This window comes from Phodopus roborovskii, unplaced genomic scaffold (genome assembly GCF_943737965.1).
Source record: "Phodopus roborovskii unplaced genomic scaffold, PHOROB, whole genome shotgun sequence".
In the NCBI taxonomy this organism is placed as follows: Eukaryota; Metazoa; Chordata; class Mammalia; order Rodentia; family Cricetidae; genus Phodopus; species Phodopus roborovskii.
This window is the reverse complement of record NW_026125052.1, coordinates 34972253-34990249: the sequence shown is the minus strand read 5'-3', so window position 1 is coordinate 34990249 and position 17997 is coordinate 34972253. Positions and strand designations below refer to the sequence as shown.

Here is a 17997-nt window from a genome sequence, read left to right as displayed (position 1 = left end):
AATAAGGTGGAGAATGACGAAGATACCTGATGCCCACTGCTGGCTTTTGCATGAGCCCTCCTATATGATTACACATGTATACATACCTGCCACATATTGGAGACACTCATGTGCTGGTGGAGCTGGCAGCTGTGGAAAGGCCCCATCTATTATCAAACCTACATTTCTCAGGGTCCCACTTAGAAAGTAGGACCAATATGAGTGGCTAAAGACTTCCCAAAGGGCATTGGTGTATAAGGTGGCCTCTTGACTGTGACAGAAAGGGCCAGATCTCCCTTGGATATATTTTAGACTTTGTTTGCTCTCACCCCTAAAACAAGGTTGTGCCTAAGTACACGTGTGCCATTCACGTATGTCCCCAGGGCTAATGGGGTGAGGTGGATCTAGAGCCCACGACAACTGGCCAGCCCTAGCTTTCCCCTCTTGTTTGGCTACAGGATGACCATCTGGACCCACCGCGTCCACTTCCTAGAGGAACAAATCCTACCTCGTTGGAAGTCCTTCACCATTTGGAATGCAGGCAAGCAAGGGCGGAGGTTATACCGCAGCCTGACTGCAGCCAGCCGGCGAAAGGTAGGACCCTTTCCTCCTCATCCTGTTGGCCACTCTGCTGACTGACTCCTGCAATCCTGTCACGTCTACACCCACCACCACCATCTTGACCTGCTGGTCCACGTTCACCCCCCAGGTGGTGGCCTTCTGTGATGTTGATGAGAACAAGATCAGGAAGGGCGTCTACTGCCATGAGGACTCCCAGGTATGTAGCCGTGTGTCGGGAGCACCAAAGCACCTTACAGGGAAGGGTCGTCCACACCATCCAGCTTTCCCTTACACTCATTTTGGCTCTGCCCCAAAATGTAGCCCTCAGCCCTCAAAGAGTCTCCAGGATCCCTTGGGACTCTGCCCCATCCTCGGAAAACTACCCCATATTCCTTTGGTCTGGGCCTCAATGTTGGCATACCAGAGTTGGTTCTTCTTGTGGTTATCAGGTGGCTGGGCTGCCAGAGCCCAGGACACAACCACCTGTCCTGCCCAACTGGCCCAAGACTCCCATTGTTGCTACTTGACCACAAGCTACTGTGAGCAGAGGCTATGTATGGTTGGGACATGTCCCAGGGAGCTCCTTCTCTGTGTGAAGCCCTAGTGACTCATGGCTGGCACCATCTCTATAGGAAAGACCCAAGCCGAAGGTCCCCATCCTGCATTTCCAAGCTGCCCAGTCACCCTTTGTCATCTGTGTGAAGCTGGTAAGTGTTGGCTATGGTTGCAGGGCCCTGGGCATCAGCCTTCCTATTCTCTGATCACATGACCAAACCCAAGGACAAGACCTGACCCCTACCTATATACCCTTACTGTAAACCAGCTCTTACCCTGTGGCCATAAAAAACACCCAGAGCTAGGTTACAGCCGCAGCTGCTGATCTGTGGCTGGAGGCAGCTGGGGAGTGGCCTGTGGATGCTAGAGGTGGGCATGTCTGCTAACACTCTTCAAAGCTGTTCTCTATCCTTCTTGTAAACACTGAAAAACCATAGTTCTGAGCCCAGCTACCATGTTCAAGGTGCTGTGGTTCATGTTACTCATAGGGTGACTTTTACCCACATGTAATAACAGCCTGGCGGTGATCAGTAGGGCCATAGGCCTTCCTTTGGTTTATCTGGTTTCTCTGCTTTTGATCATGTGGGCATAGGTGCCAAGCATTCTGTTTCTGTGGAAACCAAGGTTACTTGTGGTCAGTGCTAAACAGAGTCCCACAATCTCTCCAGGAAATGAGTCCCCAACAGTTGTGTCAATCTGAAAATGACAAGACAGCAAGCTTTTTACTGGAGCTAAGGCTAACCTTTCTTCATCTGCTCTAGGCACTAACTGGTTGGGCAAGCATAGTTCCCTCTCAGGAGACTCTGCTCTTTGGATTATTCTTCCCAGAACTCTTTAATGTGGTGACACTGATTTTATAATGACAGTTTAGTATCCTGCACAGGAAGATCTTTTCTGTACATAATGTCATGTTTATTAACAGAAAGCATCCATCGGAGTTGAGTTCACCTGGAAGGTGTGCTGGGCTGTAGAGGGCTAGGCTAGTGCGTCCTGCCCATGTGACCTGCCCAGGTCACTGACTGTGTGCAGTCCTATCTCCCATCTGTGGCTTTTCTTACTGTAGTAAAATGGGCCTGTCTTTACACTAAGAAGCTTCTGGGTGCAGGCTGAGGCAGAACCAAGCACACCTTGTACCTCAGTCACTCTGGTCACCATCGGCCTCTGACACCGGCAGGGGATAGTCAGCATTCCTGCCACCCACCATCCTGCTCTGGCTTTGGGTCCAGGATAATAATCTTATTTTAAAGATATCTCACTGCAAGTGCTGGTAAGTTGTCTATTTCCTTGACACCTTTTGTTATTGAATACTTTTTCTCTTTCAAAGCTCTTGTGGGAATTTCCAGGCATCTACCACGTGAGAGAGTATGGCCACCCTGAATGTCAGCAGCCCCGAAACAAGGTGTTACCTGTAAGGAGTACGGGTTTTTCCGCCTGCCGCCTGGTCTTGTCCAGCCGCCGCGCCAGCCCCAAATAATGCACAGAGACTCTGTATTTGATACAATGCTATTGGCCAGGTGCTAGTTTCTTATCAGCTAGCTCTGTCTTAATTATGAACCCATTTCTATGTATTTCCACGTGGTCTTACCGAGAGCGGAGGAATGGCGGTTCTGTTCTCTCCAGGCTCTCCATTCTGACTCCTCCTTACTACTTCCTCTTTCCTCGTTGTCTCCTAGTCCCTCCTATCTTCCTTTCCTATTGGCCAACAGTGCTTTATTCATTAACCAGTATGAGAAACACATATACATTATGACATCTCCCAGCAGTTACCAGCTCCAAAGATTGTGCTGTCACCATCCTCTGTTACCAGTGATGGACAAGGTGGGCTCTCCGGAAAAGGCAGCTCAGCCCCCGTTGCAGCTGTCCATCACAGTTGCTGGGTCAGGCGGGGGATACGAGGTAGTGGGCCACGCCCACCACCTCAGCAAGATGGTGGGTGATGTAAGTGGAACCTTAGCCCATGTTTCAACCCATGGCTTCCAATCTGTGACAGCTCATTTTGGGTCATGGCATGGTTAGGCCTGCATTCTAGCCCCCCAGAAAGTGAGACATGTCTGTCTTATGGAGTGATGTCACACAGTAGCAGATAAAAACAGCCACACCTGGAAAAAGGAGTGTAACAGCATTATGCTGGTGATGCTCCGGGAGGGGAAGGCCCCTCCTTAGCTCTGTTCCCCCCCTGCTTACCTAGCACCTTCTAGTGGTCTGTGCGTTCTAGACAGAAGGTGACACTGTTGTCTGTCGCTTTCTATATCATCATCATTACTGAACTCCCTGGCCAGCAAGCCCAAGGGTTATCCCGTCCTTGACTCCCACTGCTGGGATTGCAGGTGTTTGCCTTTACAGTGGTGCAAAACTGAACACAGGTCCTCAAGCTTGAGCAGCACGCACTTTACTGAAGCCATCTCTAGCCCCAGAGTTTTAATTTATACCTGATAATATTCTTTCCATTTAGAGGAAGTCTGATTCATTCTGAGACAGCTATTCTTGACTGTGACTTTACAGAACACTGCTCACTGTATCTAGGACTTCTGCTTCTTAATTTTATCTGTGATACAATGAGAAGTTATTTTGATGGAAAGATGAACTAGGAGTCCCTAGTTAATCTATTTGAACATCTGGTTGTCCCACCCTCACATACTAGGCAGCCCATTCTTCTCTTCATAGGGAATGCATTGGCTGAGATGGTTTTTTTCTGCTCCCTGGCCTCTTACCAATTGCCTCACCACTGAGGGAGGCTAGCTTTATTTCTCTTAAATAAACTGCTGTATTGTGGCTTTTAACACACACACAGCATGGCTCAACACAGGTTGGCAAGCACTGGCCTACAGGTGACGTTTAGCCCTCCACCTGTGGCTTTATTAGAGTGCAGAGGATGTGCACCAGTGTAGCGTTACAGCCTCCTTAAGTACAGTGTAGATGTTCCAAGGAGATGGGCACTGTGCCCAGACTCAGAAAAGACCTATGGGCAGTAGCACGACACCACACGCAGCTCACAGCATGGTGGCCTCAGTGGGCAGGACCATCTGTTTGCCACTCGGGTCTGGTTCCTCCATCACCTGGGTGGTGTAGACTGTTGGATCTTGTTGGTATGTCAGGACCCCAGTTGTCATCATGCTGCTGTGAGCTCCCATTCCTCTGGTTTATCCCAGAAGAGAAGTCACGTTGTGACACCTCCAAAGGCCACCTGTATGGGATAGCCAGACTGTTTGTCTTCTTGGAGAATGATCTTGCTGTGGTTGTGAGCATCACTCATCTGGTGAAAATTTGGATTTCCTTTACCGTGTTTATAACTAGGCATCCTCCTCTAGTGGAAGCAATGGCAGAATCCTCCACAACGCTGGTGTTATCCTTGTTGGCTTTGGGTCCTGCAAACACCTTCTCCTTTCATGACTGTCCCCTCATTCTCCTAGGGACAAGTTAAATACAGGGGCATCCACTGAGTTTTAGGTCTCATAGGGGCAGACTCTGACCTACCTGGCCCCAGCCTGATAAGTCTGTGCATTGGGGAAGGGAAAGGGGGGGGGGGGAAGGAAGGGCAGCAGGTGTGGCCACTGTGGACGTTTCTGCTTTTCCAGGCAGAATGATTTCCAGGCAGAATGATTTTCACTCAGGTGTTTTGAGACAGGGTTTCTCTGTGTAGTCCTGGCTGACCTGGAACTCACTCTGTAGACCAAGCTATCCTGGAACTCAGAGAGATCCACCTGCCTCTGCCTCCCAAGTGTTGGAATTTATGTTGTATGCCACCATTACCACCCAGCTCACACAGGTATTTCTCCTGTGCTGGCCCAAAGACAGATGACTTCAGAGGAACAAAGTGGTCCCCATAACCTGCCAGATTGCTCCAGATTCCCATCTGCCCCTAGTTGGAGTGTTCTTTAGCAAGATCATGACCCTTGCTCCCACTGGGGACTGGGGGTGACAGGAAAGAGAAATCAGTGGGTGGGTGCTTGGCAGATCCTGCAGATAAGAGAAGCAGAGAGCATGCAAAGTTCCCTGACTAGGCAGGAGGAAAGGTGAATAGCCTGGACCGACAGTGAGACCTGAACTGCCTTTGGAGAGAGCCAAGACCACGTGGCAAGGGCCTCACCCCTATTGGTGACCAACACAACTGTGTAACAGGAGCACCAGCTGCTGTCCTCACTGGCCTTGGTGTCCTTCAGGCACTTCCCTTATCACTGTGAGCCACCTGACAGTCCCAGAGGGTCAAAAGGAAGCCTGACTGAGCTGGATCTCCTCCCCCCACAGGACCTCACAGGGGGTGCGTTTGAAGACAACCTGCAGTCACTGCACTTGCAGGAAGGCCGGGACTTCGTCCTCTTCAGCTGAGCCTGCTGCCAGGTAGTCCACACTGCAACTTCTGCAGGTTCTTCCCGTCCACTCCGCTTCCCTTTCACAGACAACTGTCGGTCACTCTGCTTCTTCCAACTTCTCTTCATTCTCTGCGTTAGTTTCCACCCTGTCGTCTGTTCTTCAGGCCTCAATCTTTTTGGGTTTTTCAAGACCGGGTTTCTCTGTGTAGCAGTCCTGGCTGTCCTGGAACTCACTTGGTAGTCCAGGCTGGCTTTGAATTCAGAGATCCGCCTGCCTCTGCCCATGGTGTCTTCTCATAGCAATAGTAAACCCTGAGGCATACACTATGCATATCATTTAGCCAAGCTGACAGTCATACTTTTCAGAACATTGTGCATTTTACTGTTTTCCTCAACTCCGGTGTCTGATGGTGAGCTGGTAGCCACTATGCTACCATCTGCCTTCTCAAAGGTTCTATAATTCCACCCAGTGCACCTGGTGCCAGCTCATTTCCCGGCGAAGGATTGGGTGTCTAACCCTGAACATTCCTAGTAGTCAGAGGTAGCAGGAATACATACAGACTTACCAGCTATTCTCTTGGGGAGTTTCTGACCTTGTAGGATCCTTTTTACTTCTGTCTTGAGCTGGGGCTTCATGCATATGGGACCTTTCACCTTGGCTTCTAATCTAAGTTTTGATTTTTATGATTTTGAATTTTATGAATATTGCATCTGAGTATATAGTTTTTGCTGAGGCCAAAGGTATTGAATTCCCCCTGAAAATGGAATTACAATATGGGTACTGGGAATGAACTCAAGTTTTTCTAACCATTGAGCCTTCCCTCCTGCTCCTATCCTAATCTCTGATAATTTCTACCTCTTAACTCTTTTGGGGAGAGGGGGCTACTTACCAAGGTTTTATATATCCCAGGCTGGCTTAAAATGCTCTACATGCCTCCTCAAAGATGAGCTTCCCAGGTGCTAGGATCTTAGGCATGTACTGCCACACTCAGTTTACATGGTGATGAAGGATCAACCCAGGGTTTTTCTAGGTAGTCCTGGAACTCGCTATGCAGATTATCATTCAACTCCGCCTGCCTCTGCTGGAATTAAAGGTGTGCACACCACTCCTGATGGCCCAGGGTTTCTTGCATGCAACATCCCTGGTCCTGTGGCTTTACTTTTGGAAACTGTTCTTTCATACTGGTTCTAAAATTACTGGCAGTGACTTGGCTCTACTGTCTTGTTAGGCTTCTCTCCCTGTTTGTGGACATCAATTTCAATTTCATCCTTACAGGTTGTATCTTCCTGACGGTGTTACTTTTCAGCCAATTTACCTCGGTTTTTCAACATAGGAGTGTTCGGGACTCAGTGGTTATTTCCTCTTCTACAAACACTGTAAGACCGAGCAAGAGCCAGAGTTCTTTCCTGTGACAAGTTTTCCCATCTACCAGTGCTGAGCGCAGAACTCTGTGGGATCCCAGTTTTATTAGGTTTCTTTTGGCCTTTTATCTACTACACCCTACTACCAAGACTTCATTACTAGACCTAGGTACATGACCTTGTGCACACAGCCCTAGCTGCTTTCTTCATGCTCTTCAGCTCGTAGGGGTCACAGTAGGGGCCAGGTGTGTGCTTGTCTGTGAGCACACATACCTAATTGGGCTCCTGCCTAAACATGCCCATTGTTGAGTTTTCCTGACTTCTTCACACCTAGACAGACAGATGCACAGACAGACGCACACACTCATGAGCTTGCTATTTGCTGAGCCTATCCTCCTAGCACCCAGCATTGCTAACCTGATGGACCATCCTGGCCACCCCAGCTGTCAAGATGAGGGTATTCCTGGCCACCAGGAACCCAGTGGCAATAACTGTCTGTGGTTAGGTGGCTGGCCTGGAACAAAACCCTTTGATCATTAAATCTCAGGGAAAGATTGTCAGCAGCAGGTCTGCTGGAGACCAGTTGGTCTCCATGTCTTAAAATTTAATGTGTGAAATTATTTTAAAAATAATACTAAAAATAGTTCATTCTATTTCCTAGAAGTTGCCTGCTCCATCCCATTAGGTAAGACAGGTTATCTCAGCTAGGCTTTTTCCTGTCACAACAGAAAATTCTGAGTCTAGGAGAGGTGTGTGAGACTGAAATGAAGCATGAGCCAGGCCTCAGGCAGAGAGCCCTGACACCAGATCAGCACCACAAACCTCCTGCAGACCTAGGCCTGGAGAGTGACTCCCAATACGGGCAGCAGCCCAGCTCCATGAGATGCAGGCTGTTAAATGAGTGAGTACATACTACCACAGGCCTTGATTGTGAGCCTGGCCACTTTCACCTTTATGAGCAGTTATCAAGTCTGTCCCAGCCATGTGTACATCCTCAACTCCGTAGAGGTAAGAGTCATCTCCTTCATCTGAGGCTGGAGCTTAATTGAGCAATGCTCAGCAGTCCTTCCCAGGCCTGGAACAGAGTTGAAAGAGACAGGACGAGGCTACCACAGCAGGACAGTAGGCATGCAGGCTTTGGGACAGGAGGTACAAGGGATCCAGGCCTCAGAATCAGAGTTGCCATTCCTATTCCCACAGGGACAATGGATTCTGATGACCTCTTACTCATTGTGTAGCATGCTGGTGACTTGGCTGGCTCAGCATGTGGGAGAGCTGCCTGCCACTGCATTTGCCCCTCACTTCACACTCTACCAGGATGTGAGACACCCATCATGCTACACAAATCACTCAGTGCCTTAAAACACAGGAAAGCACCAGGAATGGAGCCCACAGTGTATGGTACATGATTTAATGAGAAGTGCATCTGTGTTAGGACAGCAGAAGTAAAGGCAGTTACTGCTCACTGTGGATGGCTTCCCAATCCATCTAGCAGAATGTGCCACCTTTCTCAGAGGTCTATGGCACAAAGTTTCCATGATGGTGCAGCTTGTTGTGGAGCCTCAGGGCAGGACATCCCAGCTAGGTAGGCAAGGACTCAGCTTCCAGGAACAGGCTGTAAAGACACGTAGCAACATCAGGTTGGTCCCCAACCCCATCCTCTCTAATGTATGGCTGAAGACTGCCATGTCCCAGGATCCTGACACCTTGAATTGTGTAGTGACAGCTCTGGTGGCTTGTCAGAGTGGGTTGCAAAACTGTTTGCATCCACACATGCTCAAAATTTTCCTAACAAAGTAAAGAGCACAGTTGAAAATTCAAGTTCACTCTCCACGTAGGAGACTGTTGTCACCACTCCCAGAGCCATTCAAACAATCAGGCCACTGCTTGTGTGTTTTATTATGGCTCCTGCAAGGGGAGGTCCCTGGGCACACAGACCCAGTATAGCACACACAAGAAAGGGAAAGAACAAAATCTTTCCCAACATGGCAAGGAGGTAACAGCTCAGGGTTTAAAGCTAGACCATCAAAGCAAACAGAACAGTGAGGAAAAACAGTAGCTGACCATGAAGACCATATCAGCCAAATACCAAGGCCTCAGGGTTAGGACAGCCCAGTTCCAGACAGGGCTCTGTAGCTAGAGGTCAAGACCAGGGGATAATGCAATGTGTCAAGAAAGAGTGCTGGCCCCCAGGGTAATCAGGGACAGAAGACCAGAACAGTGAAACAAGTTACAGGATAGGAAATGAAATCCAGATAAGGGGGGAAGAAACATTAAACAGGAAGGTCAAACAGAAAAACAAAAGACGATGAATGTAAACTTGTCAGTAATTATACAGTAAACACGAATGCATGGAACACTAATTAAGATTTTTAAATGATGGTAAGGCATAATCTTGACTATACCGTTCATAGACATTGAAAGTATTATGACAGACATGCTGACCAGATGTCACTACACTAATAGCAAGGGAGATGTCATGGGTAGGAGCACTTAGTAACACAGCTTCAAAATGTACCTCTCAAAGTTCAAACATAAGACAAATGTAAAACACTGCTTTCTCAGTAAATGATGGGGTAAGATGAGAGAAATGTGCACTAATACTTTTGAGCAGCATTAGCACTGTGACTCAGCTTATGCACAGAGCAGCAGAGTCTGAGGCCCCACTCCACTCTATTGAGAATGTCAGAACTGAGATCTCCACTGTGAAACTGGAGATGCAACATATGAGACACAGAGCCACCAAAAGACCTATGTGTACCTGCACGAGCTTGGTACTACCAGCCATGGGGTCTGCAAGGCTCACTCAGACCCAGCAAGGTAGGAAATTCACTTCAGTCAGAATACTAGAATGATGTCCTCTGCAGGCCAGGCCAAGATTAGAGACTGGCTGGATGATTGGAATATCCCTCTGCCCCCAACTCACCTAGGACTCCAGCATGAGGCTGGGTTTCTGAAGGGCTCGGGTTCTGTAAGGGCAGGGAGCCCAGGTCAAGGGTGAAAACAAATGGGAGAAACCCTGAGGCCTATACCACAGTCAACATCCAATAGCAGCTACCAGCCAGAAAAGCAAGACCACCTGCTGTTGTCCATTTGATCAGCATGTCTAGTTCTTAGAAAAGACACACACACACACACACACACACACAGAAAAGGATGACTCAGACATAAGAGGTGTCCCAACAGCCTGGGGCATAGAGATGGAGATTATCAGGCTAAGAATTAAAGCCACTCCAAGGTGGTGAGCTGCGGAGGGCATACAGGAACTAGTAGGCGGATGTAGTGGTTTGAATGAGAAAGGCCCCATAGGCTCATGTTTGAGAAGGATTTGGAAGTGTGGCCTCCTCGGAGGTGGTAAAGGCTTTGGAGGATTCAAAGACTCCATTTCCTGTTCACAGATGAAGATGTGAGCTCTCAAGTTGTTCCTACTGCCATGAATTCTAACCCTCTAAAACCGTAAACCCAGTGAAATGCTTTCTTTTGTCAGTTGCCTTTATCATGGTGTTTTGCCACAGCAATCAAAAAGTAACACAGCAGAGGTATAGAGAAGGGAGTTCAGAAAGAAGCATAGAAAAACAGTCACTAAGCTAGCATGTGAACAGGTCAGGAACTTTTTATGCAGAGATGCAATTAGAACAACATGAGCGGTCCCAGGGAACCAATCACACACACAGCATCTCCATCTATAGGACTGGCTGACCTTCCAGGGCACATAAGCCCTAACTAAGCCCAGTGAGGGCCTGAGGCCTAGTGTCAATCAGGTACCTCAGCTCCCTCTAGCCCCAGGCAAACCTGGCTGGTTAGTATGTAAACTCGTTCTGAGAGTTAAACCAAACCCCAAGGGTCAAGAAGAGTGAAGACAATCTTGGGCAGAATAAAACTGGAAGACATGGTGGCCACCCTGAATTGTGAAGTCCACACCTCTTCCTTCATACGGTTTGTAGGACTTACAGATGGATAGCATGATCCATGTGTATGAAAGGGATTCCAAAGTGTCATACTTCGGCAGTCACTTGACAGCTGTGGTGAGGGGACACTGAATCCTCTTTAGAGTGAGGCTGGATGGTACAGGCAGCATAAAATGACCCTCCCTTTACACCACAGCTGCTCAGTCCCAAGTGAACTGGATTTCTATGTGAAGAGTCAGTACTTCGAGCTTTCAGAAACAGCAGACTTTGCACCTGCCTACCATGTGTTAATTACTTCTATGGCATCTTGACACAAGCTAATGTCATTTAGGAAAAGGAACTCTCAATTGAGAAATATCTTCATAAGCTGTGCTGTAGGTGAGCCTGTAGGACATTTTCTTAGTGACTGATGTGCGAGAGCCCAGCTCAGTGTGGGTAGTGCCCTCCTTGGCTGGTGGCCCTGGGTGCAGTGACACTGCATAAACCTCAGAGTAGATGACACTATAAAAGGGAGAGTATCAATAAGCTGGGGGCATGCTTCTAGAGACAGCTTCAATGCGTAGAATTTTTAAAGTCCCTACAGATAAGACTGACCTACTGAACACAGAAAGAGAGAGAGCCCAAGGGGTCTCAAACAGCAAGATAGGTAGAAAAGCACAGGAGTGAAGAAAACCGAGGCCCCAGTGGGCCAGGAGTCCAGGGAGAGAGAAGCTGGGACAGGTGCCCTCAAAGGATGTACACTAGCATGTACATCCAGGCATGGAATAATAAGTAGGAGCTTTCCTAGGAGATGGAAGCTGAAACATGTAGCCTCCAACAACTGCATACCTGGCAGCCAGTACTATGAAGATAGAGAAACTTACCCACCCTAGCAAGAGAAGCAGCCCTTGCAGTTGGCCTGGAGAAAGTAAGGGGTAGTGATGGAACTGACTGTGGGAACCAGTGTACTTTAGACCAGAGCACAGAACAACAGACAGCACAGGTGCTGTGTGTACTCAGAATACAAAAAGCATTACCTTTGGAACCAGCTGGGGTCTGGGCACGCCAAGGAGATCACACAGGTGGTTCCGCTGCCCTCTTACAACTGGAAGCTCTGCGTCCCTAAGGAAGAAAGCATGTGAGTCCCCCCGTGCCAACATGGTTCAGCTCCCCTGACCCTGTGAGATCTGGTGGTATACTGGGACAAAAAATCTGTGTCCTCCAGAGTAGACACCAGGGGCCATAGCCCACTCCAGGAACATACAGAAGAGATGCTACCTCAGGCTAAGATGGCTTCTGAAGCTGTTGACTTTCATCGGAATAGTCTGTTGACTTTCATCGGAATAGTATTAAGCATGTTTTATATGTAAAAAAAAATTAATAAAAAATAGTTCTCTGTAAACCAGGTGTCATGTTCTTGCAAAAGAGCAGAGTTCCTAACACCCATGTAGGGAAGCTCACAACCACCTGTAACCTCAGCTCCAGAGGGATTTGGACACCCTTTTCTGGCCTTGGGAGGCAACTGCACTCACATGCAAGCCCCGACACATGCATACACATTATAAAGGAAAAAATAAATCTTAAAAACAAAGAAGTTCCTCCTCCCTCCCTGCTGTCCTTATTGAAGATGAGTGTTCTAGAAAGTTGGAAGCAATGACAACTATCTCCTCAGAAGGTATCGAGTTGAGTTTCTACTGACAGCAAAGATCTTGAAATGTATTCTGGCCTTTCAGGGCCCCACAGCTCTCATCTAGGCAGGAAGGCCACATCCTAGCATAAGCTACTAGGGAGATAGCTGTTCTGAGGGGCATGCATAATATGCCATCCCAACAAACCCGCCAGCATTTGAGATCAGCAGTATGCCTTTCCATCAGTCTGAGGGGACAGTGTCCACAGTCAGTAGCTGTAATTTGGGCTACCTGGCTGTGCCTCCCAAATGAAATGTCTAGAATAGGGGATAAGCCAGCTTGAAGTCCACCTGTATACACATGTTGGTTCTTTGTGTGTGCTTGCCAGTGCATATGAACAAGCTGTATGGATGTGATCATATGTACAAACATGCATATAAATGTATGCAAAGCCATGTGTGTGAACAGTGCCTGGATCACAGGTCATAAAAATTTTTGCAGTTGTGACTGCGATTGCTTCCAGGCTCAGCCTATAGCACCTGTGAATCACACCCACAGGCTCTACACCCCACCACCACCCACTGCACTCTTGACTTTGAAGTCAAGTTTCTAAAGCCATTAAAACAGGAAGGACCACACGGCCCTTGCAGTAGCAAAATTAAAGCTAGCTGACGTTCACTTGGTTGCATCCTGATGGCCCTATAACCAAGTTACTGAAAAACACCAGCTTCTGAACCACTACCCACCTCGATCACAAGAGGAGAAAGGCAAGTGCTCATTAAACATTCTCCCACCTGAAGCCCCCAGAATGTGCGTCCTCAGCCCTATGTGAAGCTGAGAGGTGACTGACCCTGAGCAGTTGAGGGTTAGAATGTCTCCCCTCTTTCCATCAGAAGCTATGGGTACAGGAAAAAGTGGCATCAGGCTCAGGCAGGTCCTACTTACCAGACTGTGTCACTGAGCACAGACATGACCTCATCAAGCACATCGGCATCTACCAAGTCACTATAGGTAAGCACCATCTCGTACACCTGGCTTGCTGTGGTCTTCCGGATCTGGGGCAAGAACAGCAGGTCAACAGGAGGAAAACCCATCACCATCCAGGAAGCTCAAAGGGTCCCTCATAAAAGGAGGGAGATGAACGTGGCCATAGCCCAAATACTTCTGTCATCACAGACAGGCAGGCGGGAACACATGAACACACACACACACACACACACCTGCAGCGGGAACACACGAACACACACACACACACACCTGCAGCCTTTTGTCAGAAGGTGCAGTAGGGACTCCTACCTGGGAATCTGTCTCTCTTGCTCTTTTTGGGTTATGCCCGATGACAAACTGTTTCACATGAGGTGTGATTTACCCCTATTAATGAGCATTTCTGACAAAGAGGCTAAGCTGTGGGTCATTCCACTCTACCTCAAAAACACACTGTCCTTTGCACAAGTTCCCCTGACTTTTCAGAAAAAAAATGTCACCTCTGAGATACTTAGAATTCTTGGACAAGAGAGGGAAATCCTAACCTTGGGCTGTTAACACCCCACCCTGAGCAACACTTCCCCATACTCACCCTGCCCAGCACCAACACCCACATTCCTTTCATACAAATACTAGCCAATTGGCTAACATACCCTAGGGCTGCCCATACTTGGAAACTATCTTCATAAGCACACCATCTCACCCTGTGTTTACTTCTAAACCTATTTCAGAGTTATACCAACATACTGTAGTGAGATATCCACCTTGCCCACACCTGTTGCACTGACCATGCCCACTGGGGGTGTGGGCACAGGTGCAGACTTGGAGAAGGCTAGGTCTGTGGCCCCAGACCCCACCTCACTCTCTTGCTTCCTGGTCGGGTTGCAGAGAGCATATGGTGGCATCCGTGGAGCGGGAACCCACGGCAGTCATCTGTTCCAAGTGTAAGTGAATTTTCCCTGAATAAACATCACTCAACCTATACTGAGTCCAGTGAATCTTATTTCCCATGCATTATCTTTTAGGGGCCACATGTAAGCACAGACTTTAGATGGCCTTGAGGTGGGGCAGACACTCACCACAGGGAAAGGGTGGCCAAGGAGGAGGAACAGTTGCAGAAGAACCTTCTTTCTCACATCACCATTGAACTGTACCATCCCACAGAGCCTGCAGAAGAGCCACAGGTGACATGGAACTATGCCATACTCACATTGTTACCCAAGGACCCAAGACACATGGGAGACCTAAAAAGTACACAGCATAAATCTTGAGCCATCCTTCACAGTAAACACAGGGTGTGCTCCCATGTGACATACACAGTCATGTATGCAAGTGTGCACTGTACACTAACCTGCTCCCATGTGCTTACCTATCTATACATGATGGATGATGATATCTTGGTGCTAACATGTGCCTCTTGCATTCCCATGTGCCTTGTATACCTTATGTGATTGCCTACACATGACCAGTTTTCTGTGCCAGCATGTGCTTGCCCATATGCCCAGATCCCACATTCCTTGGGCATCTACAGGGCCACTTAAGGTACCAGATCAAGACAGATGTGAGCAAGTGAGAGATGTAGCTTTCCTGTTCAGTTTGAGCCTCTTCCCAAATGCCACTACGGATAGGCGTTTGAACTTTCCTAAATGAACAGTCAAACACTCCATTTTAAACAGCTTTGTGATTAAAATTGTGTTTCTCACCAGGAACCACCAAGTCCCTCCTTTTTCCATCTCCGCCCAGGAGCACTTAAAACTCACACTGCAATGCTCGACCGAAGCTTTTGGATGTCTTTTGATTTCTTGATTTCTTCCTTACAAAGTGCAAGCAACTTCACACAAAAGGGGTGGCTTGAAGAAGAAAACACTGTAAGTAGAGCTTTCACAGGAATACAGAGCAATATGATTCAAGCTGTATTAGCATCTAGTGGTGCTATAGATTCATGCTGTATTAACATCTAGTGGTGCTGTAGGTACCAAGTAACCTGAAGCTCAGCTTGCTCACAAGACAGTTAGGGTATGACCATATCCAAGTGGCCCTCCTCAATGGAAAAGGGGGTCAGGGAAAAAAAGAAAATCACAGGACAATGATGCAGATCCTCTCAGTGGGGGGCAGAAAATACAAAGTAAATGGCAGTGAGCAAAGACTCAGAAGGGGAAGAAGATCAACTGAGACCCAGCTGATTTGGAACCACCACCAGTTAGTTTAAAAGGAAAATTCAAAACCAAGGGGCAGTTAGTTTCTGAGTAAGTTATCATTGGTGCAACAGATGCTCAGAAATCTTCATGAAATACAAAGCTGTCCAAACCAACAATAGAGAATTCAGTGAAGACCATAAGGCAAAAATGAGCAAAATGGTATCTCTCACTTAGGAAGCCAGCCTGGCACCTACATGGTTCCAAACTTAAAGAGAGAAATGCAATCTGTCTGTCTGCTCCTCTGGACAGGAGGCTAAGGAACCATAAACCACTCACAGTAGGAAGCAACTGATTTGTACCCTGTGTCCCATAACCTCTGTCCAGCTGTGATGGGCATAGGCACACTCCTGGTCCTTGTAACACAACCCACATACTGTTCTATTTCCATTCAGCCCTTATATCTCAGGCTCCATCAACTTCCAGACCTCTCTGCCCACCAGCCCTAGTAGGTGGACTACCTTGTCCAAGTCTGCCTTCCTGGACATGGATAGCAGGGTCCTACTTCACCTAATCCTGATGCCCGCTGCCTGAGTTTGCAGTTTGTCATCTTCTGGGTTCTGAGATCCTAATACAAGTGATCTTTCTTTAAAATAACAGCTACCTAGCTATGGTAGCCATAGAGTTGTGATCCTAGCACTTGGAAGGGTAAGGGGGCAGGATCATGAGTTTGTAGCTAGCCTGAGCAACACAGTGAGATACAAAAATAATAAATAAATAAATACAAATTTTAAAAATTTGGGTAACTAGGCTTCACCAGAGAGGGAGCACTAAGCAAGCAGATACTTACTTCTCCTCAGAGGTAAAGATGTCGAAGCACCCATTGGCCAGCAGCTGGTCCAACATTTTCAGCAGTGACACAGACACCCTGAGAGGATAAGATAAGCAAACATGAAGCCCACACAAGCACCCAAGAACTAAGAGCTACCCATGTGAGGAACACGCAAATGCCACTGACGAGGTTTAATTTAAAAAAAAAAAAAAAAAAGACCCTAATACCACAATTGTTTTTCCTAGATGGGACAAGAGTGAAGATATTCCTGTCAAATTCATAGAAACAGATACAGCAGTGCTATAATTCTTTCAAGAATGTCAAAATGACTATGGGAAGTAAGAACAAAGCCAGAGCCAATGTGCCTTCTTTCAGGAATTACCTAAAGCAAAGGTAAGAACAGAATTCCTGACCTAAAGATTATAGGTGGCCCAGTAGAGTCCGACATTCACCTGTACACTTGAGGGTTCTGAGGAGGTGCATGGCCGATGCAGTGAACAGTCCAGGAGACAGTGCTGGACAACCATTTGCAAGATTAAACTGATCACACAAAAAAACTACCTCAAAACTGACCACAGGGCTGAAGACAGAACCTAAAGCTAAAACTTCTGGAAGAGGGGAGCTCTCTCGGACCTCCAGATTAATCACACAGGCTCACTGAAGCTCGACAGGTGAGAGCTGGGTCCTTCAAGCCACAGATGTAACAAGGACTTGCCCAGTACAGTGGAGGCATCACAAACAGGAGTAAGAAGGAAAACCCAGCTAAACAAGCTGTGTCGATGAACAGACATCTCAGACACTAGGAAGGCAACCGAGTGTCCAACAGAACAGCCACCTGAGAGACTGACCACGCCAGTGCCGGTAGGACAAGCAACAGACGGAGACAGCAGCTTTACCAAAGTTAACAAGTAATACACATGACCCAGCGGTCCGTCATTAGATGTGTGATCAAGAAAAGGGAATGTGCATCCACAGCGATTCATCCCTGCATGTCCATTGCAGCTGTCTGTTAAGGCCCGGAACATGAAATGCCCAAACAAATGAGTCACTTCCACCCACAACAGGCCCTGACTGGGCAACAAGAGGGATAGACAGACAGACAGGAGTGACTACACTGCCTGCCTGTTTAAATGGAAATCTATAAAATGCCACCTCGACTTTGGTGGTAACAGATCAGTGGCTGCCAAAGTGGACAGTTGGGAGGGCTCTGAGGGGCAGGAGGAAACCTTGGTGAACAAGTTAGGCTTCGTGGTATACACATCCAAAGGAATCACCCCACATACATATATGTTGTTTTTCAGGTTTCTTATTTTCTCAATGAGGCTGTTACAGACAAGACAGAATATTCCTATAGGCTAGAATCTCATTCCAATTCACATGGTATTCTGCATCTCCACACGCACACAGAAAAGGACATTTTCCTGCCCAGAGTGCATCAAGGGAGAGGGACTGCTGGAGATGAATGCTGGGTTCACTAAAGTGTTAGGGCCAGAACCCGGGAGCCGGCAAGACCTGGCAGCTTGCTGTGCCCTGCTCCTCACCTACTAAGTATAACAATGTGTCCCAGTGAAACCTAGGCTCTATGGAAATAGGATTGGGGCCATGACCTCCTAGCCTCAAGACACCACTCACCTGTCATTTAGGAGGTTGTCCTCAAAGACCTTCAGGAGGGTCCCACTGAAGCTCTCCAGGACCTGAGCATCCTTCTGAATCCTCTTCATGTACTCAAAGAGGCTCTGTGTAGAATGCCTGACCTGCGACCCA

At 47.8% G+C, this 17997-nt stretch overlaps 2 protein-coding genes across 4 annotated transcripts in view; one reads left to right on the top strand and one right to left on the bottom strand.

The window, feature by feature from the left end:
• The window catches only part of B3gntl1 (UDP-GlcNAc:betaGal beta-1,3-N-acetylglucosaminyltransferase like 1), an 82275-nt gene that overhangs the window by 60202 nt on the left and 4076 nt on the right, over positions 1 to 17997 (top strand). For 2 of the 3 annotated variants that reach the window (XM_051182680.1, XM_051182687.1), the window contains 5 exons: positions 438 to 573; positions 689 to 757; positions 1173 to 1247; positions 5341 to 5433; positions 6682 to 8311. In XM_051182680.1, coding sequence (XP_051038637.1) covers positions 438 to 573; positions 689 to 757; positions 1173 to 1247; positions 5341 to 5421 — 361 coding nt within the window. In that variant the 3' untranslated portion in view covers positions 5422 to 5433; positions 6682 to 8311. Of the gene's footprint in view, positions 1 to 437; positions 574 to 688; positions 758 to 1172; positions 1248 to 5340; positions 5434 to 6681; positions 8312 to 17997 lie in introns of those variants that run through there. The other variant, XM_051182684.1, reaches the window with a different exon arrangement.
• Positions 8165 to 17997, bottom strand: part of Tbcd (tubulin folding cofactor D) — a 153977-nt gene continuing 144144 nt past the window's right edge. Inside the window, exons 33-39 of the mRNA XM_051182690.1 lie at positions 17866 to 17987; positions 16252 to 16329; positions 15027 to 15116; positions 14346 to 14433; positions 13228 to 13337; positions 11692 to 11776; positions 8165 to 8382 (exon numbers count right to left, since the gene is read on the bottom strand). Coding sequence (XP_051038647.1) covers positions 8365 to 8382; positions 11692 to 11776; positions 13228 to 13337; positions 14346 to 14433; positions 15027 to 15116; positions 16252 to 16329; positions 17866 to 17987 — 591 coding nt within the window. The 3' untranslated portion in view covers positions 8165 to 8364. The remainder of the gene's footprint in view (positions 8383 to 11691; positions 11777 to 13227; positions 13338 to 14345; positions 14434 to 15026; positions 15117 to 16251; positions 16330 to 17865; positions 17988 to 17997) is intronic.